The sequence below is a fragment of the Athene cunicularia genome (genome assembly GCF_003259725.1).
Source record: "Athene cunicularia isolate RWA chromosome 1 unlocalized genomic scaffold, athCun1 chr1_part1, whole genome shotgun sequence".
Classification (NCBI taxonomy): Eukaryota; Metazoa; Chordata; class Aves; order Strigiformes; family Strigidae; genus Athene; species Athene cunicularia.
This window is the reverse complement of record NW_020799091.1, coordinates 127,838,787-127,864,982: the sequence shown is the minus strand read 5'-3', so window position 1 is coordinate 127,864,982 and position 26,196 is coordinate 127,838,787. Positions and strand designations below refer to the sequence as shown.

The window sequence follows — 26,196 nt, the reverse complement described above, 5'->3', positions numbered from 1 at the left end:
GGAGCGCCCCCTTCTTCGCCCATCCCCGGTGGGGTAGGTGGTGGAGGAGGCCTCTTCCGCCCGTTGTCTGGCGGCGGGTGCCCGCGGGGTCGATCTGCTTCCCCCTGGAGCAGAAAGTTGGGAGGGTGAAGCGTGGCTCTTGCCCGTTGAGTTTGGCTTTGGTCTCTCTCCTCTCCCGCCAGGATGCTGGTGGCGTGCGGCATGCAGCGATGTCACCAGGAAGCGCTAAAGAAGAACCGGGTGATGCTGGCAAAGCAGATGATTTTGAAAGAATTGGCTGAGCATATGATAGAGAAGGACATCATCACCACGGAGATGATGGAAATGATACAGGTATGTTAAGTTGTACTTCGCTGGACTGTGAGCTTTATTTCTAGTTAAGACCTTAAGTTCGTGGCAGTTGCAGCACTGTAGAGCTCATCTGTGTGTTACTTGTGTATTTTAATGTGATTACGTTTGGAGAACATGCAAAGCAGTGCAGGGTTTGCTTGCAACACACAGAAGCGTAAGATGCTTTTGGCAATATGGATTTTGTCTGAGATGTATAAAAGTGTTGGCTTGCATGCTGGTATGTAGTTGTGACAGGATGTGCTTTGTGAGTCAGGTGGTATTTTCCCGTTCTTTGTTGCCGTTTTGTGCCTTTTTTTTCATTTTTATAAGTAGGAATAATACCTATTTCCAAGAGAATACTGTGAAAGTAAGTAAATGAATGTATTAGGAACCAGCTTGTTGTGGCACCTTTAACTTAAAGAATTTGTGTTTCATGTGTCTTTGTAAATTGTGTGAAGAGCCTTACTACGTGAGCTAAGTCTTGCTCTCAGATGATGAATGCCATTCATAGGTTTTTGATACTTAACCTAAGCAGTGGGTGCTATGAAGTCTTTGGACTTGGGATTGCTTCCAGAGGTACGGTAATGCACGGAAGGCGTAATGCACGGAAGACTGCAGGATGGAGATAGAGGTCTTCAAAGAGAAAGCGGACTGCAAAGAAAAGAACTGAAGGTGCACATCAAGTGCATCTTGGGACGCAAGTAAGCAATTGAGGGACTTTTTAGTCTGTTAGTAAGGTTGATGGTCCTGTCATAAGAACAGATGCTGAAAAATAGAATTATGAGCTATTTCCTGGGCACCAGTACAGAAGGTATGAACCTGAGACTGATAAGGGTTTTGAAAGCAATGAAGAAATAACTTCCTGATGAATTTTGACTCATTATGTGTCAAAGATAATGTGAAATTCCTCATGGGACCTGTCATGGATACCTGTGTTAAGTTGTGGGAGATGCAGGCAGTCTTACCTGAAATAGTGCCAGTCTCTGATGAAGGAGAACAAAGATGCAGGAAGACAGTGAAAATCAAAGAATGGATCAAGTACTCATTGTACTGCTTTTGGCTGGGATAGAGTTAATTTCTGAATAGCACCTTGTATGGGGCTGTGTTTTGGATTTGTAATGAAAACAGTGTTGATAACACAGGGATGTTTTAGTTATTACTGAGGAGTGCTTACAGAGTCAAGGTCTTTTCTGATTCTTTTACTGCCCTTCCAGTGAGGAGGCTGGGGTTGCACAAGAAGTTGGGAGGGGACACAGCTGGGACAGCTGTTTCCAGCTGACCAAAGGGATATTCTGTACAGTACGACATTGTGCTCAGCAATAAAAGCTGGGGGAAGAAGAAATGGTGGGATGTTTGGAGATAGGCCATTTATCTTCCCAAGTAACTTAGGTATGATGGAGCCCTGCTCTCCTGGAGATGGCTGAACATCTGCCTGATGATGGGAAGTAGTGAATTAATTCCTTATTTTGCTGTACTTGTGTGCATGGCTTTTGCTTTACCTGTTAAACTGACTTTATCACAACTCACAAATTTTTTCACTTTTACCCTTTCGATTCTCCCCAGCCATCCTGCTGAGGAAGGAGTGACTGAATGACTCTGGTGCTTAGCAGCCGACCTGGGGTTAAACAATGACACTGCTGAAGTATGGGTAGTTAGTAGAGGTGTTTAGTTGCTGGACTGCAGTTAGTTACTGAAGGGGGAGAAAGGAAAGGGGAAGAAAAGGAGAAGGAAAAAAAAAAAAGCTGCCCTCTCAAAGGTAGGATGATGTCAGAGAAAATAGCTTTTTGGCAGAATGCTGCTGTATTTAAGAAGCATTGGGCAGAGGGGAAGAAGACAAATGGAATCTTCCTCTCCAGGTGTAACTAGATAAAAGGAGATGCAACAATACTTAGTAATGGATTATCAGTAAGGACAGAGGTGTTATGATAGATAAGCCAGATAAATAGTAATAGTGTAGTGGAAAAAGTTGTGCCTAATCCAACATACACAGATAACTAAGAGCTCATATGTATATAAATAGCAATAGCAGCCTGAGCAAGAGAACAAAGTGACTTGGAACTACTGTTGCAGGGTATGAATCTGGAAATTCCAGCAGAAATAGAAATATGGTAGGGGTAGGAGGAAACCATTAACAACTGGAACAGTAATACTGCAAAAATATGCATTGTACTGGAAGGATAGAAATGAAGGGAACATTTGCAGTACAGTACTATTCATAACACTGTTACAGATAAACAAAAAGTAACATGCATTAAAAAAAATAAGTCATCTGAGTCAAAACCACTTTGTCTTACCTTTTGTTTTTCTCTGGTAAGTCTGTGAATTTGTAGTAGTCTTCCAATCTGGCTCAAATGTGAACAAAGGTTTTAGAAGTGCTGTTAGGTAGCCTATTCTTGAAAATGTATTTTGATGCATCAGGTACTTTAGTGGAAATAGGAGGAGACAAATGCCACTGTGTCTGATGATAGAGCGTAGATTTTCCTGGATGCTGTAACTAACTGATTCTATATATCCCCCTGCTCCCCCCAAAAGTTGGGAAATTGAGAATATCTGGATAAATAGTTATGTTTTAAATTATCTTGTCTTAAAACCACAACAGTTATACTGGTCCTGTTGGTTTCATTTAAACGAAACAGAAGAATAAACAAAATGGTTCTGGAAATAGGGCACTCGTTCATCACAAGGAAAGTGAAATAAGCCAAGGAGCTCAGAGAGATAAAGGAAGCATGAAATTTCTTCAAGTTTGAGGTGCTAAACCAGTACTGAAACTTTACTACAAGTAAGAAAAAGGTGGGAGGGGAGGACATTGGAGGAAGGGCCACTGAAGACAAAAGTGGTTGAGCTGGATGAAGACCTCACAAGGAATATGAAGAGTTAAGTAAAGAGTTTGTAGGTGTACACTAGAGGAAAAATTAGTAAATAGGAGCAGTTTCCTTTGTCCAAAGTGGGGAAAGAGAGTAAGAACTGACCAGAATTAAGTTAAATTGGGTCACTCAGAAAGATACTCGACAATTTGAGGTTTTTTCAATTATATATTTTACAGAAAGAATAAGGAAAACCTTTTGTTTACTATATAGCAAAGATGATAGAAGTTATCTAGATGAAGGCTCAGAAAAGAGGGATTTCAAACACAGAGCAAAAAAGATAGTGGAAATAAAGTGGGGCAGTGGAAACAGCTGTTTTTAAGATGAAGTCCAAAATCCACTTCATTAATGCCACTTTGCCAGAAGATATGTTGTTCTCCCAGAACTCTGGGATGGACCTTCAAAACTGCAGATATGATAGCAAGAGCTTTCTCTTGCTTTTTAAACAAGTTGAATACTCTGTATTGTAATCAAACACTATCAGATTGTGTAGATACAGCGATTTAAATGCTCTGTCTTGATCACTAGACAGTAATGCAGGGATCAGTGGCTTTGACAAAGTGAAATAAATTTGATGAGGATGTTTTTCAAACATATATGCTCTAAATTTGATGAGGATGTTTGTCAAATATATATGCTCTTCTCCACAGATTCTGCTTGTATATTCAGGCTCAATAAGAAGACTAATGCTATGGGATTTTGCCAGGAATTCAGAGTTTATCATGCAACCAGTGCCTGTTATGCAGATTATCAAACTCATCTGTGAGGGTACAAAAAAAAGTTAAGGATGTATTAGGAAATAAAATGAAACGAGTCTGTCTTACGAAACTCTTACTTCTGAATATTTGCTGAACGTTAGTATAACTGAAATGTGCTGTTGATGTGGAATTCACATGAGGAGGTACAGCGCTTTGGGTATTTAAGGAAGAAGTCTGCCAAAAGCTGACTACTGTACATATAAAGTGCAGTATATGAACATTATGGAAATTTTTTAACATTTCAGTAAAACTTGTGATCCAGTTCTTGAGGGCAGCTTGTGATCTTGATTTGTGGTTTAGAGTCATAGACTATGAAGACATAAAGTGAAGAAGAGCTTGCCATAAACAGCTGCAGGTCTATTAGAAAGGAAGAAACAGTTAATAGGTACTGTAGAATATCAGCTGTCAATTTACTTTATTAGGTAAAATGCAGTAGATTAAAGCAAGATACGAGTATATGGAGCTGGTTATCTTCTATGGACTAATGGAGAAGTGTTACTGGGAGAAAGGGGCAAGTATTTTCGTACTTCTGGAAGGACACAGGTGAGATATTACTGTATGCACTTCTAGTCAACTGTGCTCTGAAAGCTGAGGTTTCCATGGGAATAGGAAAGGGTACCTGCATTATCAAGGGGAAGAGCTAATTGTGAGGAGGCTGAAAGAAAGTGGCTTGTTTACTGTAGCAAATCTAGACTGATTTATAGAAAGAAGTTTGATAAGTAAGGGGAACGCTGAAGTCAAGGACATTGTTGACACAAAAATAAATGCTATTAGTCATGAATGAACATAGGTCTGAAATTTCAGAATAGGTTCATAAGCATTGGATCAATAAGATTTCGCAATAACCTTCCAAACAATATGATGGGACAAAATCCAATCTGCTTTTAACACCAAGCTTGAAAAAGTTTATGAAAGAAGCCAGATGATGTGAAATCTTTTGTAGCAGAGGATTTACACATGTGACGAAGGCTTACTCCAAAAGAAGAGATCTGGAATCTAAGTGGTAATTCAGATCAGTTCCGTGCAACTGATAAAATTTATTTTTGATACCCAGTATTTTAGTAGGTGATGTTTTGGTGTGTTTTACATATCATAGAAAATTAGCGGTTTGTAGAAAATTAGCGGTTTGTTGGCAAATTCCCTGTTAATATTCTAACACTTGAAACTTCTTGAATGTCTTACAGATACATACATTTAATATTTGTTTGTTACTTTTTCTCATATACAACTATATCTTGCTTTGTTGGTCTGTATGTTACATATGTAATTTTTTTTTTGAACTGACTGCATATAATAAGTATTTTACTTAATGCTTTCTGAGGGATTTGCATATCTGTGCATGAGTCCATAAACTATTGAGCAGTAATGGAAGCATGTTCTGGACTTCATGTATTCAATAGGGGAAAATAGATACTACTCCAACAGTAACTGAAAGTAAAGTTTGATGCCAGGAGGGCATATTACTGTGTGTGTAGTAACGTATGAATTGTTGGCTTGCTGTGTTGTCATATACTCTCCCACTTGAGCTAGTAGGAACAGAGTAATAGGAGTGAAATCAGCTAGGAAAGACACTAAAAATGGATGTAGCACAGTTAAGCATGGTGATGGAACATTTAGATGAAGTAAAAAAAAATATTAGTTGTTCTGAAGTTTCACTGAAAATGAATTGTGGAATCTTTGATTGTGGATTTTGTTTTTTCTCTGAATCTAGGCCAAGTCTGGGAGCTTCAGCCAAAATGTGGAATTCCTTGATTTGCTGCCCAAGAGAGGCCCTAATGCCTTCTCAGCCTTCTGTGAAGCTCTACGAGAAACCAAACAGCAGCATCTGGAGACAGTGATCTTGAATACAACATCCAACCTGAGTCACGGGACTGCAAGGGTACAGCAGTTTTGGGGTTTTTTTTATTTATTAAAAGGGATGGATGGACTGGATTTCAGATTGATTTTAGGCACAAAGTGATCTTTTTCAAATAGAAAAAAAAATGTTTATGAAGGATAGGATGGGATTTTGTTGCAAACTGAAACTTGTAGTAGCCTTAGTAAAAGCAGAGGAGAAGAAATTTGGGAAGAACAGAATTTACAGACAGAATTCCAAAATGATAGAAGTTGGAAGGGACCTCAGGAGGTCATCGGGTCCAAACTCTCCGCTCAAGCAGCATCACCTTGAGCAGGTTGCCCAGGGTCACATCTAGGTGGCTTTTTAATATCTCCAAAGATGGTGGTTCAGGGGCCTCTCTGGGCAGCTTTCTCCAGTGCTCAGTCACCCTCACAGTAAAAAGGTGTTTCCTCATGTTCAGATGGAGACTCCTGTGTTTCAGCTGTGCCCATGGCCTCTAGTCACTGGGCACCACTGAAAAGAGCCTGGGTCTGTCCTCTTTGCACCCTCTCTTCAGGTGCTTATAGGCATTGATAACAGCCCATTGAGCCTTCTCTGCTCCAGGCTGAACAGTCCCAGCTCTCTCAGCCTGTCCTCAAAGGAGAGGTGCTCCAGTCCCATCATCATCTTTGTGGGCTGTTGTTGGCCTCTCTCCACTATGTTGATGTCTCTCTTGTACTGGGGAGCCCAGAACTGGACACAGGACTGCAGATGCAGCCTTGCCAGAGCTGAGCAGAGGGGAAGGATCACCTCCTTTGACCTGATGGTAACATTCCTCCTAACGCAGCCCAGGATACCATTAGCCTTGTTTGCAGCAAAGGCACCTTGCCGACTCCTGTTCAAATTTATTTTCACCAGGTCCTCCAGGACATTTTCTGCCAAGCTGCTTCCCAGCTGGGTGGCCCCCAGCATATACTGGTGCATGGGGTTGCTCCTCCCCAGGTGCAGGACTGCATTTCCCTTGTTGAACTGCAAGAGGTTCCTGGATGTTTTTATATCCAACATGTTCTTAATGGATGTGTCCTCAAGAACCCAAGCTGCAAAGAAAATATTTTTTTCTGAAATCTCTTCATTTAGTGTTCAATGATTCTATGAGTAGAAAGCTACTAAAAGCTAGACTTGTCTATTGAGGAGAGAGGGACTTTATTTTGGTTTTATTTTACAAGCTACATTTGTTAGCACTGGATTAAAGGAATAATTTAGCAAAGATTCAGTAGTCTTAGTGCATTGACAAGGATGGAAACTTGCAGTAAACATGTATCATACAAAGGAAGGAAGAACAGATACTTTGGAGATGTTCCCTTATTAAAATGTAGAATTTATTAGACTACCTTTCTATTTTTTTGTTTTCAGCTGTGCTTTGCTATATGAACAATGAAATCTTGAAAGCAAAGATAAAGATAGGAATCACTGGAAAAATCAATTTTTGGCAAAATCAAGGAGGACATGCTGACCGCTGTAAAGTTTCCAAACTGGGAATTTTGGTAGAAGTAGAGATGAGCAAAGAAGGGAAGGAATTTTGCGTTGACAGAAAATGCTGCCATCTTGTCAGGATGTTTCATTTGAATGTGAACCATTTTAAAAGTCATGTATATGTGTATGTAAACGCATGTATCTTTGTTCCATGATTCTCTTGTGGTACAAGCTTGTAGATTAAAAAAAAAAACAAAACCCAAAAAAACTGGTTTATGGTACTTTTTCATGGGTTTATTGTATGTCTTGTAGCTTGAACACTGTTATGGATCAAATCTTCCATTCCCTGTCAGTGAGTTGTGTAATTCAAAGAGACCACGCTGGATTGGTGAGTCACACATGATGTTGTAAATACTTGATTGGCTATCTGGTTGTTCGCTTCTTATTTCTTAATATTCTCTTAATTCAATTCTAGAAATAAACTCACCACCTCTTTGATCATTCCAGGAATACAAACTTGACAGTGAACTATGTTATGATCAGATATAGGAGGCAGAATTAGGCTAGAAAATGACAGTGAAATAGCATATTGGAAGAGAACTCAGTCAGTTCCTAGTCAGCTTCAGTTATTCTTACAGGAATTTATGTTGCTTAAACAGTACATGTCAGTAAAAAGATTCTGCAAAGATTTTCTTCTTTACGGTTTGTAATAGAGTTTAGTTGAACTAGAGCTGAGAATATACTGATTTTGGGCAGTATTCCTTAACATAGAATTCCATCTTAGCAAATAAGTTTAAGTATAAGGCCTTACATATGTTACATGGGTCCAACATAGATTTCTGTAGCTTCTGTCTAGTGTAGCAAATCATCTTTTCTATAGCAAGAATTTGTGACTTAGATCAGGGAACTAGTTGGGATGAATCTCCTTGCTTGTTTTTATATTGCCTCTGGTAATGCCTGGAGTACTCATGTTCCTAACCACAGCTTGAACTGTGTACTGGTTACTGGGAGCAATCTCTAGTGTTAAAGAACAAGTGATTTTGAAGGCTTTTTAAAATTTAGGTGCATAGGTTTTAAGGTTGGGTTTTCTTGGTTTTCTTAGAGCATATGTTCATCCAACCAGGAAAGCCATGCCTCAAAAGGCTGAAAAAGGATTTCAGAGGACATCATGAATGTCATTAGCTCTGTTTCTTCAGGACAGGGGAGTGTTTGTCTGCAAATGACAAATAATTGGTTATGATTCACCTCATCGGCTGTTACCTAGAGGAAAGGGTTGTTCAGAGACAGATAAGTAAGAGGGCATTGTACATTATGGAAGTTAGAAATGTCTAGTTTGATCACTTACGAATATGTTCAGCAAAAAATAAATAATTGTATTCAGTGAGCATGGGAGGCCTTTTCTGAAAGGAAAAGCACTGTTCTATTTGAATATTTCTAGCTATTTTGTCAGCTTAACTGTGAACATACTGTACAAAAAGACAGAAAGCACACAACTCTAATTTTAGGTAAGAATTCTGTTTTCATCTCTGTAAATTTACTAGGCTTTAGAAAAGGCTAATCCACATACAAGACAAAAAAGAAAAAGTTGCTAATTAAAATTGTGAAGAAATAAGAATACCATTCCAGTACTTTTTGGGTTTTCTCCTATATTTGACTGTATGTCTGAAGTCCCTGATCAAGGAGAATTTTTAGAGGTATGAATAGCATAGTACAGGAATATTACTTAAGACAACATAGTTCAGAATTTGCAAGCTACTATCTCAGTGCAGAGGCTTTGTAGTAGGAATTTTTTATGATTGTTTCGCACAGAACCAATGGAACATTCCTTGGATAATGGAGATGGTCTACAGATTCCTCCAGTGAAGTACTGCTCTCCTGAATTTTATCGTGATCATCAGCACTTGGTAAGTATTTGACAGAGAAAATCTCCTTAAGATGTGAAAGATGTGAGGTGTTTGGATATATCAACTGAACACATGCTACTTAAAACTGAGTTGAAACACATGCTTCATTGGGATGAGGATCAGAGTTGTGCTATTTGTATAACTGAAAAGTGTTACCAGTCAAGTTCAATTTAGTGTAATTCTCATTTACAAGTGAAGAAATTCTGAGTAGTTCTGTAGCTATACAAATCTCTGCCTCTGTTTTTGGTCATGATGAGCTTCATTAAATGCCTTCTGTGTTGTTGCTCTGTGTAAGCTGTCAGTATTCTTGCCTCCTATTTATTTGTCTGCATCCTCATCTTTTTCTGTGTGGTGGCACACCCTGCAAATGTCTGTAAAATACTAGAACTGTGTTAATGTCTGTTTTAATTGCCAACTGTACTCAGAAGTATGGGTCTGATCATGATTCTGTGCTGGGTAGTACTGGGTAAAACAACCTGAATTTCTAATCTGCAGCGTTTGAAGTAGGCAGTCTAATTACTTTTTGATTTTTCTGTTTGTAAAGCATAGATTGTGGTGGGGTAGATGCTTTACTAGAGTTACACAATGTGCTAACACTTAACACTCTGTCACAGGCTCTGCGTACAGCAAAACAGATTAATTTTTTTTAACTATTGAGGAGACCTAATTAGGTAGCATCAGTGTGACCCTGACTTCGTTCCTTTTACATCTCTGCCTTGATGCACCTTATTTTATATGCTCCTTTGGTATTAAATTTTACGTCCAACTTACAGGAGTGTTAGTAACCGATTTATTATTGATTTGTTGTTTTAGAGTGGGAGGGTCAGAGAGGGAACTTAATTTGGAGGCACCCCTCTTAAATAAGTTCTTTCCCTGTTGACCTTAGGCCACATCACTTTCACAATCAGTGGTTGACAGCCTCTTCCTGTTACAGTTGTACTCACGTGCTATTTTACATCTTTCTCTGCTTCCAACAGCAACTAAGAAATGTTAGCTACATTTTACATAGTGTTGTTCTAAGGCTTTTGATGGAATGACAGAATATACGGCACTGTGCTGGGATGAGGATGGGGAAAGGGAAAAAAGCTAGCAAGGCCTAATTCACAGTTTGAAATGGGTAAGCTCTGTTTCTTTTAAAATGAGAAATAAGGCAAGCTAGTATAACATCTTAATGAGTGTTGTAGGATCATCAGTTGTGGAGACTTGCAAATACGGTTACTTCTGGGATCCGTTGCAGTGCAAACATATGTTTTATTTATTTAAAAAAGCCCACAACCCCTTCAAAAATTTAACCTCTGCTGGTTTTGTGCCTTCTCAATCAAGAAATCCTGCATATTGTATCAAGTTGGCAGGTTGGGATTGCTGTCTACTCTAATATTTCCTTGTGTAGTCTAAATTTTACCAATTTAAAATCTTCTTTTCAGGCATATAAACTGATATCAGAGCCCCGAGGCTTAGCACTTATTCTCAGCAATGTCCATTTCAGCAGTGAGAAGGACTTGGAATATCGCGCAGGGGGAGATGTGGACTGTAATTCGCTGGAGATGCTTTTCAAGCATCTTGGGTATCAAGTGACTGTCTGTCATGATCAAACTGCACAGGTAAGGGGGATGGATCCCAGTACTTCACAACCAGTATGAATGGGACTTTGTAACTGTTACATAAACATTTTAAGAGGTTCCCTTTGGTATAGTTAAGCTGGAACAGGAAGATGCGAATGGTCACTTCTGAATAGAAGATAAGGGATGATGTCTGCTCACATACTGATAAATTTGAAGAAGCTTGGAAGGCAGAGGACTTGACAGAAAGTAGAATCACAAAGGGACCACAAGGGGTACTATTCTAGCCTGACGCTAGTGAAAGGGGCAAGAATTTCTAGATCACACCTGGCATGTGTGTTAAAACCACAAATTAATAAAGTCTGCAATGTACTCTAGATAGACTTTTCCGGTGTTCTGCTATCCTAGAAGTTAAATTTTACAAATATTTGACCTAGTCTTGCAATTTTAAGCGATTTTTTTTTTTTTTCCCATGTCCTTTCACTGATGGAGTCAGTTGCCATCGTATTTATCAGTCTTCCAGTGTCTTTGCAGTTAAGTTCCACTCTTTCACTCTTTGCTTTGCTAGAGAAGTAGCTGTGCTTGACTTTGGAAAATTGGTAATATTCCATGACTGAATCAAGCCACTTGCTTTTCCCTGGGAATGCAGTGGCTACCTTCTCCAGCCTCATTTCTTCTTATTCATTTTAATGAAACCGAGTGACACAGAATGTGTTAGTGTGTTTTATAGAAGATAACAACTTTTTGCGACATCATAATAAGACTTTTGCACCTGCCGTGTTGTCAGAGTTCCTAAAGTTTTTAAATTGTTACGGTGTTTTGATCTTTAGTGTTTGAATGCCTGAAGTACCAGAGTATGTATCTGTTAAGTTGCTCCAATATCCCAGCCAGACTCAAGTGTCAGTGTAAAACCCAATAACATATCAGTTGGTTTCTCCTATGTTAAATCCATGTGTACCAATTCCAGATACTTGCTGCACCTGCCTGTTGGCCTAAGTGATTCCTACTTCACAATGTTGTACTTAGGACTGAATATTACATAACATTTTGCTGTTCTTTTATGGACATGTCTTTTGTCTTGTAAATTTCATGTATTGTAGGGTTTATTTCATAACAGGAGGACCATTTGTATTTTTCCCAGTATATTGGCCCATGTCCCCTGCGCAAATCTGGAAAGCATTAAATTTTTTTTTTCTCTTCTAGGAGATGCGGAATGCATTGGAGAGGTTCTCTAAGCTGCCAGGTCATCGGGATGTGGATTCGTGCATTGTTGCTTTGCTTTCCCATGGTGTGGAGGGTGGGGTTTATGGCAGTGATGGCAAACTACTACAGGTACTTTGCTGTGTACTGATGTGGTGTTGTAGGTTATCTCTTGGAAACTACCAATGGAAAGTGGGGAAATATTTTTTTTTTTTTAAAGTGAAGTGATAGGAGACTGAAAAATCACATTTTTTATAAAGGGGAAAAAAAAAAAGTTCTTGTGGGAAGAAAAAGGCAGGGGGCTGTCTATGGGAGGTCTGTAGGATAAAAAGTGGCATAGAAATAGGGCAAGTAGGGAAAGTTATTTCATTCTCTCTTCCTGTACAAGTATTAGGTAGAGTGCATGAACTCCAGCTGGTAGAAGCTGAGGGAGAAGGTGGGAAAGGTATGTGTTTGTCACATGGTGAGTTTGGAGCTAAAGGAAAAAATATCAAGACTAGTGAGGTAATAACCAAAATACAGGAAAACAAGGCGAGACTGTGTTTGACTCAGAAGGCTGCAATGAAGAATATTTATCTTCTTTCTTCTCTCAGTTGCAGGAGGCTTTCCGGCTCTTTGATAATGCAAACTGTACAAATCTTCAGAATAAGCCCAAAATGTTCTTTATTCAGGCCTGCCGTGGAGGTGAGTGCCCAAATACTAAAGCCTTGTATTGGGCATGCCATTAAGGCTCATCTTACTCACAGACACACCCTCACATTCAACTTGCTGTCAACTCTCCTCTTTACTTCTCTCAGGTATAAGTGGAACCCATATTCACCTCCCTCTGCCCTGCTGCTGCCACTGCATCTGTTGCTCTGTAAGTGTCTTTTGCTCTGCATGGGATGTGTGCATTGGCTTGCAAACCTCAGAGCACCTTAATGATATCAAACTCTATCACATCCCGCTCATATGTTGAGGCTTTCTCGCTTTGCCTGCAGTAAGGGGAGTGGGGCATATGGTGCATCAAATTGCAGCACAGCACAGAGTGGTACACTAGCAATGGAGTCCTGTCTGAGGTCCTTTCTTTTGATCCTGGATGTATTATGTCTCTTGTGCTGTTGTCTCTTGAGCTATCAAAGTTGGCTCAAAGTCTTTTTTTGTCTCTTTTTCCCCTTTACCCTATCCTCTTTTCAACCTCCAAATGACCTTTCTTTACACCCTCTTCCACATACTACTGTAGAATGTTTACATACTATTGTACAGAATTCTTTTCTTCATTCTCATATACTTGGGTTTTTTCCACTTTCTGTTCCTTTTTTTTTTTTTTTTTTTAAATTGTGCCATTCATTTTCCCTCCTCTTGTAACTAAACACATGTCTATAAGCACCTACGTTTCAGATCTGCTAATGACTTTTTCCCTAAACTATTTGGACTTTTTGAGATTGCTGTGAAACTGTGGATACTCCAAAGCAAAGTTCTGTCTTAGAAAGCTTTGTTTTTTCTGTTGTGATAGAGAAGTTCTTCTAGTGTGTATGCTTTTCCCCCTTTTCCCTTGTAATTGTCTCCCTTTTTAATTTTTAGCAGAGCTTTATAGTTTGTCCTCTAGCCAAGAGGATGTTTCATTCACCTGTTATCTACTTGTGTTCAATCCCAGTGAGGAGAAAAACTTAGTCACATGAAGTATTTTGGCAATCAGAAATATTTGATTCTTCTAAGCATTTGGAAATACTGTAACGTGTATTTACAGTATGAATTGAACGTGATTGCTTTTCTTACATTATTGAATCTTTAGATACTCTTGAACAAACATGAAAATGCAGACTCATAACACTGTGGAAATAAGTGTAATAAACCAAAGCTTTGTAACTGACCTTATTAGGTAATTAGGTTTATTTGACCGTGAGGTTACCATAATGGGTCTGTTCATGTCAATTAATCAGGCTTGGCCTTCCTGTTCCCAAAAAGGTATCTGTTCAGAATGAGTGGTAGGCTAACTATGCAAAATGCCGTGGAACTGGGATACTGCAGTAGGCAAATGGTTGAGACTTGAGCAAATGAAAAGTAAAAAAATCTTTTCTCAATTTAAAAAAAAACCAAACACCTTTTTTTTTTAACCTCTCTTTTAAACCTTTAGTAGTAGCTGGAGGGTAAAGCTAGTTACAGAGTAATTGAGCTGTCAACAAAAAGGTGTACCTTTTCATGTTAGCATTCAAAGGTTAGGCTAACCAATACAAATTTTTTTCAAAAGCAGCATTTAAAAGACTGTATAAATAGTGTGGACAACTTTAGATTAGTAGTCAGTCTTTCTGTTGAAACAAAATGAGAAATGAATAGGTTATTCTTTCTCCCTACATTTATGTAATAGGCCTTATCCATCTTCTATTAATGACACACTAAAAAAATGTAGATAAAGAGGAGGTGGTAGTATCTTCTTAATTTCCAAAGGGTCTTTGGCAGAAGTCTACTAAAGAATGGAAATAGTCCACCTGCAGTCACAGATCGAAAACCAGTGACAACAGAAAGCAATGGGAAAAGACAAATAGATTTTGGTATGACATAAAATGAGACTTTGAAGCTGCTTAACATCTGTGTTGAATATAGTAGTTGATCCAGAAGAGTGAACTGTGGTAAATAATGACAAATAGGTAGCTAGCAGTTATTTAAATCAGTTGGCAAAATCACTATCTGGGACCTTCAGTAAAATTTAAACAGGCTTAATCAATCTTTGTGGCAATGATTGGTGATATAAATTGGAGGTTAAGTATGTGGATGAATATGCTTTACACTTTTTAGTTTGGGATGGTGTTTGAAGACAAATGCATGAGGAAGACATCTGTTTTTGAAGCTTTAATCAAAAAGGTTTTGACTTTATGGGTGACAACAGTATGAATAATAGCTTGACTGTAAAGTTACCTGAGTCTTATCTGAAATAGCATACACTGTGAACAATACACTAAATTTTTAAGAAGATACAGAATTTAAAGGATTTGGAGAAGTGATAAAAGACATGAAAAAATGTGGTTAAAAATGGAAAAATTTGTATTGCTAACTTAGAGATGATGAAGGAACTTGATAGAAGTAAACATGAAATTTTGAGCTATGGAGTCTTAATTATAGGGTATATCTATTCTGTCAGACAATCAGACCTTCCCACTGCTGCTTGGAGGAAAAGAACAGCGTTGCTGTCTTATAAACTGACCATTACCTATGCATAATTATGAGATGTCTTCAGTGCCACTGCCTGTAAAAGTGTTAGAAATCCAAATGCATTTCTTAGGCATGTCCTGGCAACAAAATCCTAGAGCCATCATAACAGGAGGATCTCTGAAATGGACACTTGTGCCTCCTAAGACTAGCATCTACTTACTAGGAAGTAAGTAGAATAGTAGATTCTCATTTTACAGCAAAAGGGCAAAATTATATAGAAAGCCTGTAAAATGTAGTTTTTCTACAGCATAGCTGGACTACTAAAGTTATTGCCACTAAGCGATTGGTCTGTATTATAGTGAAAACTCTGCATCATGTAAACAAGCAATTGATAATATGTACACTTGTCCTAATACATACTAATGAATCCTGGAAAGGGCATTAAATATTCTCCAGATTATAAACTAATTGTCAAGTACTCAAGTTGTTTCTCTTGTGTTTGGGGTCAAATTATTTTGCATTTTCTTATCGCACAATTTGTGATTTTGATTGAAACAAGTGATATTATAGTCAAGATTTAGAACTGGGGGAGATATTTGGCCCATGTTTTCTTGATGTCTTGGAGGCAGACCTTAGCTGCTAAAATTATAGCTCTCATTTTGAGTTCTGCAAGAAGTAGGTAGCTAGCACTGCAAACTAGTCTAGACATTTTTGGACATTTCTAAGGTAGGCAAAAGTGTAAAGTAGAAACATGTGCATGGTGAAGAACTATCAGAAAGTTCTTTGCTTTCCAAATATCGCATGATTCCATAGGAAAGGGGGGGGGGGCCGGGGGGAAATCACTTGACATGAAGACTAACAGTCATATTAGGTTGAGCAGGTTCAGCATTTATTAGTATATGAATTAGTTAGCACAGAATAACTTTCAGATGAGTTTTAAAAACAACTGAGAAAGCTTAAAGTTCATGCAAAAGCTTTCTGCTTGACAGCAGGTGTGGCATTGCTGCCCAAAGCTAAAGAAGTACAGGAAAGCTATATTCAGTAATTCATGATAATTTCTTCTTTTTCTGCCCCCAACCCAGATGAGACAGACCGGGGAGTGGATCAAAGAGATGGGAAAGAATGGTCAGATTCCCCAGGCTGTGAGGAAAGTGATGCAAACAAGGAAGAAAATCTCAAACTGCGTCTCCCTACATGCTCTGATATGATCTGTGGATATGCTTGTCTGAAAGGTATAGAGGGGAGGCCCTAAGTGTTGGGGCATAAGGAGGTTTTATCTGTCTGTGTTTCCCAGAAACTTCATCATACACTTTCTTCTCAGGCACTGCAGCCATGCGGAACACCAAGCGTGGATCCTGGTATATCGAGGCTCTCACCTCTGTGTTTGCAGAGGACTCTCGAGACACTCATGTGGCTGACATGTTGGTAAAGGTGAGATGGAGTGTCTGTCTTCTCCCACACTTCACAGAATCACAGCATCATCATCTCGGTTGGAAAAGACCTTGAAGATCATCCAGTCCAACCATTAACCTCACACTGATCGTTCCCAACTCCACCAGATCCCTCAGCGCTGGGTCAACCCAACTCTTCAACCCCTCCAGGGATGGGGACTCTCCCCTGCCCTGAGCAGCCCATTCCAACCCCTTCTGCAAAGAAATACATCCCAATAGCCAGTCTGACCCTGCCCTGGCACAGCTTGAGGCCATTCCCTCTTGTCCTGTCACTGGTTCCTTGGTTCAAGAGACTCATCCCCCCTCTCTGCACCCTCCTTTCAGGGAGCTGTAGAGAGGGCCATGAGGTCTCCCCTCAGCCTCCTCCAGACTAAACACCCCCCCAGTTCCCTCAGCCGCTCCCCATCAGACCTGTGCTCCAGACCCTGCACCAGCTCCGTTGCCCTTCTCTGGACACGCTCGAGTCATTCAATGGCCTTTTTGGAGTGAGGGGCCCAAAACTGAACCCAATCATTGAGGTGTGACTTACCTGGTTTCTGAAGAGCCTTCTAGTGCTTCAAACTGTTAGGATTAATCTACTATCAAAGCGATTGTTCTTGCCTTTTTCATAGCTAAATTATTACTGATTTCCCCATTTTTGTGTGTGTGTATACATATATATACACACACACACACACACACACACACACAGAGTTCTACAGCAGTTTAACCAAAGTAAAAATACTGTTTCTTTGACTCCTTACATTCGTCATGAAACTGCACGAGTGAAATGGATGAGAAGAATTAATCTGGCTTGTCAAGAATTACATTTTTTCTATAGAAATAGCTTTTCTTTCAGGTGAATTCCCTGAACTGCTTACCACATAGCTGCACAAGCACTTGCACTCACATAAGATAAAGATTAAGAAAATGGGGGACAAGGGAGTGAAGACAGCAGTGTGACCACGGCAACAAACTGCTGTGGAACTGCACCCCAGTTCTATATTCTCCTTATAATTTAGAAAGACATTTCATAGGGGACTACTTAATAAGATAAACTATGAGTATAGAAAGCAGTGACACTTATTCTGTCTTTTTAATCCTTCCAGTCATTTTATTTTTTTTAATTTCACATCTAGGTGAACAGGCAAATCAAACAACGAGAAGGTTATGCCCCAGGCACAGAATTTCACCGCTGCAAGGAAATGTCGGAGTATTGTAGCACACTCTGTCGGGACCTTTACCTGTTTCCTGGCTATCTGCCAGGAAAATAACCCTGCCAGCTCTGTTGGAAGACAGATACTGCCAAAGCTCAACTTTGAGTATGGAAGTCTGTGTTTTCAGTCTTATGGGTTGTGACATCACATGCACAAGCAAGGAACGCTTGATTATATCCAGCCAGTCTAATTCTTGATGTCTTCTAAAGTTATCTGGCAACATTTTGTAATCTGATTCAGTTCAGGGTTTAAAATTATAATGTCCTGACTTATTCCATATGGTCAGAAATTGATGGACAGAGGATCAGCACTAGAAATGGGAACATCCTTTGGAAGGAGATATAAGGACATTTGTAAGCAAAGTGAATGTGGAAAGGGAAACAGACTATTCATATAACTTTTTAAAAGGTTAAGCCTTTCTGAAAGGAAAATTATTCATAAAATGCTACTTATGTTTGTATTTTAAAATTTTAAAATACTTTCTATATGGTTCTTCATGCAGGACAATCATCTCCTGTGTGCATTAGAAAAGAGCTCCCTTGTGAAAGAGAATCCTTACCATCTCTAAAATGGAAAGTTATTTTTTTCAGTACTTGACACTTTTCATCTTGATTCCTTAAAATTTTATTTTTGCACATTTCTTCTGTAGCCAAATTATCAAGAGAACTACAAAACATCCCAGGTTATCAACAAAACAAGTAGAGATCCAGGATTTCTCATACAGACAAGTAAGCCTCCATAAACTGCCCCAGATATAGTTTTGAATCTAGAATTTCTAGATTAGCTCCCCTTAGTCCCAAGAATGAACAACTGCATGGAATATTACTTTTGAGGAATTTGTTTGGCATAGTACCTGTGTGTCACAGGCATAGCATTCAATCCGTCAACTTCTCAGGAGCCTATAAATTGCACTGTAAAACTGAATCCCCCAAACCCTACAGCCTTGTACAGAAGGATCTTTTTTTTGTTTTCTTAATTAACAAAAATATTCAAGGCAGCTCTTTACAGCCTAAGCGTTTTTGCTTGGTTTATTTATCACTGCCATTTGTTTCCCTTTTAAATGAAAGGGAAGATTTTCACATTACCACCCTGTTCTGTGAGTTTTGTCTTCAGCCATGATCATGTAAAGCCATTTATTTAGCTAATATTTGCAAAGTGTTGTTTCAAGTGATCAATAAGAAAAGTTGTGGCATAATCAGTCAGTTATTTTGGAAATTTCCTACATAGTCTTTTCATGTTCTGGTTTCTCTTGCTTGTGTCCAGATGCAGTTACTCCTATTTGATGTGATATGGGAGATAGGCATTGTTCTCTTTGGGGTAGAGCCTAGCTCCTGATAAACTGAGTTACATATGGACTGCAGTCTGTTCAGTCTCAGTCCTTGCCCATCTTGTAAGTTGGCATAGTTTCCAGCTTTTTTATGTGTGACTTTTTATATATTTTAATATCTTAAAATATTTTTTTCAAGATAGAATTATAAATAGGAAGCACAGAGGGATATGGAGGGAAGCTGGAAAATTAGGCATATGCTTCTTTTTTTTTTTTATTGTCCTGCCTAGGAAAATGAAGGCTGTTTCCTCCAGCTGACAAAGGTGCAGCATTAACATGCATCTTGCACTTATCTTACACACAAGGTGTTAAACAACAAGGATCACACTTGCCAATGGGTGCCTTACTCTGAAGTTTAAGATACCATTTTAGAGGCTGTTGTACCTACCTCCCTGGAGTATAAACACTTTCTTCTTGAGTGCTCCTTATTTGAAAAGGTGCAATATTTTAAGATATGTATATTGATGAAGCAGTCCACTCTGGATTAGATTTTTGTAGGATTACATCAGGCTGCATCATCACTGCCACTTTCTTATATTCTTTTTGTATACTTGTATTTTACTGCCTTGAAATGTCAAAATAAAGAATAAAGAATTCTTGTTTGATTAATATTTGCAGTATCTTCCACTTGCAGAGTTATACCTTTGCTCAGAAATGGAGTTTCTATATAAAGAGAATTTTGCATAATTTTTTGAGATAGTACCTTCTGAGGCACTTCTGAACTCGGGCAGAAGCCTGCTACTTGCTAGCTGCAACCAGTATGGGCTGCTTGTAAATTTTGGTAGCACCTGAACTACACAAAATTTAATACATTGATAAAGAGATATGAGGCAGAACCACCAAGTACGAGGCCAGGTTGAACAGGGCTTTTGGCAACCTGGGCTAGTGGAAGATTGTGGGGGTTGGAACTAGATAATCTTTAAGGTCCATTCCAACTCAAACCATTCTGGTTGTGTTGTGTTTCAGCACATAAAATATTTAGACTGGGAAAATTGTGGGCTTGATGTTCCTGAAGGAAGAGTTGGTGCCAAAATGAAGGGTTCCTGAAAAAAAGGAGGAAGGGCCCAGAAAGAAAGTGAAGATAACAGCTGGAGAAGAGATCCTGGAAGTGCAGGAAAATCCAGGTAGAGGGCTGCATGGGAATGGATGCCAGGGGCTCTCCCCAGAGGCTTTGACCTTTAATGCCTAAGACTGGTAACTGGGCCCCAGCTGTACAGCACAGAACCAGCATGACTTTTCCCCCAATCTTCACAGATTAGCAACGATCTCACTGCAAATGCACCTGGGAGAAAGCCAGTGAGTGTGAAATAAGAAGGTAAATAATCTCCAGTGTCCAGACGCACTAGAGATTACCATTTACTCTGTCTCATCCATGACATTTAAAAGACAGAAAACACCCCTCTAAAGTCTTTTTTTATTGAAAGAGTACATTTTTTTCCATAATACAAAATTCTGACACAGGAAATCTAGTAGTAGTATTAGCAGTGGAATTACCAAGGTCTACTTGTGCAAAAAGTGTTTCTAGTAGTCCAGATGATAAAGCAGGCCAGAAGATGAAGTATACAGATATTTGTATTTTCAGGGAAGTAAGTTTTGAGCTAGTATCATAGTTTAAGGAATGACTAATAGCTAAAATAGGTGGTATAGTAGGAAAGTGCTAACCAAGTCACTTTTTGGCTAGAAGCCAAAAGAATAATAAGGTCAGAAGTTTTGTTTTGAGGTACAGGGAGTGAAAACAGTGATTGTGGTGTAGACAGGGTATCTTACAAATCTTGAGTAGCATTAAGCTAGTTATATTTATTAATAGAAGACTTTGGTAAATTAATACAATTGTAGTAATTCTAAAATAGTTTTGTTTCCCCGTTTGCCATTATGAAAAGTAATAGATACCCAAAGAATTTGACTTTGTAAAAACAGTCATTGATCTTAAAAATAGGAAGGAACAGAATGGCATTGGAAGAGGGAAAGTTTTCCAAAACATCAAAAGAGTTGTCTAAACATCCATAAAATGTCTTAGAAGATAAAATTTATGCCAGGCTGAGACTCCTAACATACACTGTACCTGTGTTGTACAATGTGTTCTTGCCCTCGTCTTCAGGGTGTGAGAATTCTTTGCTACATCACAACACTGTTATTAGGAAAAGGAAATGCAAGAAAATAGGATATTGTTATGTAATTGGTCATGTTCATTATGTTGTGATGATGTCAGCAGTGTATGCATACAGAAAACAGTTTCTTTAAAATTAAGGGAATGAAATGATCTCTAGAGAAGTTATAATCAACTATTGTCACAAGATCAGCAGCCTTGGTGAGGCTGTTTTCCTGAAGAATGAATACTAAGTCCTATGCAGTACAATTGGGCCTAGTGTTGCTGCTTTTGCCAATACTACTTGTAGAATTCTCTCATGCGAAAGTTTGATGTTATTTTGTTTCCATTCATCTGCATTTAGTACCTTGTTAATGGTCACTGTTATGTGTAACTTTGTCTCCAGACTGTGTTTTTGCAAAATACAAAAATGCAGGTTACACCTGTGTGCATAAATTCTTAAGAAGACATCTTCTGTATAAATCACTACATTTTTGAAAGAGTTCAGGGTTGTTTTCAGATTTCTCTGAGTTCAAGAGAAACATCTGGAATTGCTGTGGTTTACATTGATTATTTTTTATTTCTTTGTTACTCCTAAAAGTTCTCATTTTAAGCTGCCAAGTAAGGAGAAGCAGTAACACCTTTCATAGAAATCCATCCACCAGTTCCCTCAGTGCCTACAGGTGCATGTCCTCGGTCGCAGGGACTTGGGCACCTTCAGATTCCTTAGATGGTCTTGAACCTAATCTTCCCCTACAGTGGGCAGTTCTCTCTTCTCCCAGTCCCCATCTTTACCTTCTGTGACTTGGTCAGTGTGGCTGGAGCCCTTGCTGGTGAAGACTGAGGCAAAAAGGTTGTTGACTACATCAGCCTTCTCCATATCCCAGATAACCAAGTCTCCCCTTCCACAGAGGGCCCATATTTTCCCTGGTCTTCCTTTTAACACCAACAGATCTGTAAAAGCTTTTTTTAATTACCCCTCATGCCAGATTTAATTCTATCAGGGCTTTGGCCTTGCTGAGAATCCCTGACTACCCAGACAGTGTCTCTGTATTCCTCCTAGGCTACCTGTCCTTACTTCTACCCTCTTCCTTCTTATATTTGAGCTTATCCAGGAGCTCATTCATGCAGGTGTCCTGATGGTCTTATCTAACTTCCTTTTTGTTGGGATGCATTGCGCCTGAGCTTGGAGGAGGTGATCCTTGAGTATTAACCAGCTTTCCTGGGCTCACCTTCCCTCCAGGGTTTCACCCCATGTTACTCTGCCAAGCAGCTCCCTGTAGAGACTAAAGGCTGCTCTCCTGAAGTCCAGGGTAGTGAGCTTGCTGTGCTCCCTCCTCACTGCCCTAAGGATCTTCAACTCTACTATTTCATGGTCACTGTAGCCAAGGCTATCCTTGAGCTTCACACTCCCCACCAGCCCCTCCTTGTTGGTGAGAACAAGATCCAGCATAGCACTTCCCCTTGTTGGATCCTCTGTCACTTGGAGAAAGAAGTTATCATCAACACTTTCCAGGAACCTCCTGGACTGCTTATGTACTGCTGTGTTGTCCCTCCAACAGATATTGGGGTGGTTGAAGTCCCCCATGAGGATGTTGGCTTGTGAACATGAGGCTGCTCCTATCTCTCTACAGAGGGCCTCATCCAATTAGTCTCATGATGTTGTCCTAAGTAACTGTCTGCTTTGCCTAGATATAGAATTTATTAATTTCCAGAGGAAAAAAATCCAGCAGGTGTCTGAAAAGAGCTGTTTCCTGTATTATCTGCTGCATTCCCCACAGAACTCTGGGCTTGCTGCTGCCTCAGGATACAGCAGACAGTTGCTAAGGCTCAGCTGAGGAATAGCAGTTACTATGGCTGCTCTGTTTCTCAAGACAGTAGCTGAGAGCAGCACCCTGATTTTGCCTTTTCTACCCCATTAGTTCCTCCTTGCTTTCCTTGTGGCAAAGGCCCAGAACACACAGAAGGGCAAGAGGCAGGACTTCCCTACTTTTCACTCCTACTGATGTTCCAGGATCCTCAACAACCCACAAACCCTTCCTGACTGTGTTGTTGAGCAGCTTTGACTGGTTTTAGGTATAACAAATTTGGTTACACATAGCTTTTTTGTTGTCTTCTACATTCCCATGTCATTTCTAGTCAGACATTAAGAAAAAAATGCCAACATTAACACAAGAGGAAAATATGAGATCTTTTCAAGGTAGTTCTCAGGACTGCAATTACATGTATTTACATGTTAGAATATGCATTCTTTTAGTGTATCTGTCTATCACAAAATGTTTCAAAATTTGAAATTCACTTCTGAGGATGATGGGGAAAAAATAGAAAGGAAGTAGAAAAAAGAATCATGAAGAGTTGAAACCTCATGAAGTCAACCTCATGAAGTTCAACAAGGGGAAGTGCAGAGTCCTGCACCTGGGGAGGAGCAACCCCATGCACCAGTATATGCTGGGGGCCACCCAGCTGGGAAGCAGCTTGGCAGAAAATGTCCTGGAGGACCTGGTGAAAATAGATTTGAACAGGAGCCGGCAAGGTGCCTTTGTTGCAAACAAGGCTAATTGTATCCTGGGCTGTATTAGGAGGAATGTTACCATCAGGTCAAAGGAGGTGATCCTTCCCCTCTGCTCAGCTCTGGCAAGGCTGCATCTGCAGACCTGTGTCCAGTTCTGGGCTCCCCAGTACAAGAGAGACATCAACATAGTGGAGAGAGGCCAACAACAGCCCACAAAGATGATGATGGGACTGGAGCACCTCTCCTTTGAGGACAGGCTGAGAGAGCTGGGACTGTTCAGCCTGGAGCAGAGAAGGCTCAATGGGCTGTTATCAATGCCTATAAGCACCTGAAGAGAGGGTGCAAAGAGGACAGACCCAGGCTCTTTTCAGTGGTGCCCAGTGACTAGAGGCCATGGGCACAGCTGAAACACAGGAGTCTCCGTCTGAACATCAGGAAACACAACCAGAGAGGTTGTGGAGTCTCCATTCCTGGAGATACTCAAAAGCTATCTGGACATTGTCTTAGACAACTGGCTCTAGCTGGCCCTGCTTGAGCAGGGGAGTTGGACCAGGTGACCTCCAGAGGTCCCTTCAACCTCAACCATTCTGTGATTCTTTACAAAAAAGATACTGAGTGTTGGCTACGCCAGTGGATGAAGGTACAAAGACTGTGAGGAAGTCTGTTTATCTGCAGTGAGGTGTTGTGGCCAGGGAATCAGCAATAATGGGTCTGCTTTAAGAAAAGTTAGGCTAAATGTGAGAACACCATGTAATTTATGTAAGGAACAGTCTTCCAAGGCCTGCTAGGAGAATTTGCCCTCTCAGAGTCTGATACTTTACGAAGTTGTCCCAGAAACATGTTGTAGGCATAACCCTGCTTAAATTGCAGGATGATTCTCTTTTCTTTAATTGTGGTAAATTTTTATTTCCATCCTCTTCTTCCGTAGTCTCTCTCTGTCATCAGCCCCATGCTCTCTTTGGTTCCACTGCTGACCCCTTCCAAATGCAGTGGAGAATGATACTGCCTGAGAGAGGAGAGGGAAACTTTACCTCCTGTTAATTTACTGAGCTGTCCTGGTGCCAGAGCAGCAGAGAGATACTAAAGCAGGGAAGCGGCTGCTGTGTCCAAGCACAGACTGAACAGGAGGGGGCAGGGAGTCTCTGATTACACTCTCCCTCTGTGTCTTTCCTTCACCTTCTCTCTCAGGGTGCTCTGTGGGATTTTCTCTGAAGCCTTGTGTCTGTTTCCACTCCATGATTTTGCTGTGGAGAGCAGGCAGGAAGACGTTGCCCTGAACGACCCCTGCTTCACAGGACATTGTCTCTGAGGATATGACTCTGGATGGCTCTCCAACAAAAGCCTTCCGATACCAACAAACCCTGGTGAGTACAATACCTTCAGGACAGAATGTTTCCTACAGTATAGCCGTTCCCTTTTCTGCTTAAGGGGCTAAACACTTTCTTTGCCTACAAACATCCTTCCCTGGTTGCATTTGGAAGAATCTGTGAGAGTTCTGACTGACCACATGCTCCAGTAGTGTCTTCCTCCAAGAGAAAAAGAGGCCATATTCTCCTTTTCTCACTGTGAAAATGGGAATCGTTCCTGATCCCCATGGGCAAAAAATTTACATCACTGAATTCACCAGACAAGGATAAAAGTGCTGGAGAGACTTAGGGCTGAGTCTGTAGGGACACCTAGTCTTCAGAAGTGTATAGAAATGCAACTGCTGGTTGTGAATGGCTTTCCTTTTTTTCCAGAGAACCACAGATAAGGCACTGAAACATTTCCCTGCCTTTCGTTACAGTTCTCGGAAGATATGGTTAGGATTCTGCCATGCTGGGTATTAGAAGCTGCTGTGAGAGCACAGAGCATGATGCTCTGTGGCATCTTTTGGGCACATGCCAGTGGGGTCTTGCACTGCTTTGTTTTATAGGTATTTGAATGCAGGCGGTTGCCTCACTTTTTCTTTTAAGTACTTTAAGAGATTACTGCCAACTGGGAGAACTAAGATTTATTGCACCGCATTAGTCCTCACACTTTTCTGGACAAGCTGAGGTAGCAGTTTGTACTGTATCTAAAAAGCCACTTCCTTCAGTCACTGAAGTGAGAATTAGCATCATACACTCCAGATTGCCTAAGGAACAGCATGAATGGAATCCCAGCCTCTAAAAATGAATGGTGGCCTGTTTGTACCTGAGCATGCAAAGTTTTGGTGGTAGTGTTTGGAGACAAATAAGACTGTGTTGGGGCTGAGGAAAACATGAAATCTCATCTTCTTTGAGCCACTGCAAAGTAAGATGGAGAGATTGTTTCTAGTAATTAGAACACCCAGTTTACCAAGGGGAATGTACGGTTGCCTTTGGGAACAGAAAACTGAAGTGAAGACCAGGAGAGGAGCTTTCAGTCCAATATTTTCTGTTGCTGAGCCTTGCATGTATGACACAGTGCCTTACAGATGAATGAAGAACTGTATGATCTTTAGTGTGACCATATAGTCCTTTATGACTGAAAGCTTGATTTCAAATTCAGACTTACGTAATTAATGTAAATTTCTTAGTGCTCCACACATCACAAGCATGTGCCCTCAGCTCAACGGTGTTTTACTAAGA

At 40.1% G+C, this 26,196-nt stretch overlaps 1 protein-coding gene across 6 annotated transcripts; it reads left to right on the top strand.

The window, feature by feature from the left end:
- Window positions 1–6: 6 nt before the first annotated feature.
- Window positions 7–24,952, top strand: CASP2 (caspase 2). Of its 6 annotated transcripts, none has more exons than XR_003398786.1 (10): window positions 7–333; window positions 5,664–5,831; window positions 7,554–7,629; window positions 9,051–9,145; window positions 10,570–10,746; window positions 11,908–12,036; window positions 12,498–12,588; window positions 12,702–13,765; window positions 15,023–15,259; window positions 16,116–16,224. XR_003398786.1 is itself a non-coding variant. In XM_026852560.1 (10 exons), the coding sequence occupies exons 1-10, from the start codon at window positions 184–186 to the stop codon at window positions 24,815–24,817; spliced, it is 1,170 nt and encodes a 389-aa protein (XP_026708361.1). In that variant the 5' UTR covers window positions 7–183; the 3' UTR covers window positions 24,818–24,952. The 6 variants fall into 6 exon arrangements, 4 of the variants coding, with proteins under 4 accessions (XP_026708361.1, XP_026708342.1, XP_026708368.1 ...); XM_026852560.1 differs by lacking the exons at window positions 12,702–13,765; window positions 15,023–15,259 and adding exons at window positions 16,355–16,464; window positions 24,794–24,952 and having other exon boundaries at window positions 16,116–16,265; XM_026852541.1 differs by lacking the exons at window positions 12,702–13,765; window positions 15,023–15,259 and adding exons at window positions 16,355–16,464; window positions 17,603–18,082 and having other exon boundaries at window positions 16,116–16,265.
- The last annotated feature ends 1,244 nt before the right edge of the window (window positions 24,953–26,196 follow it).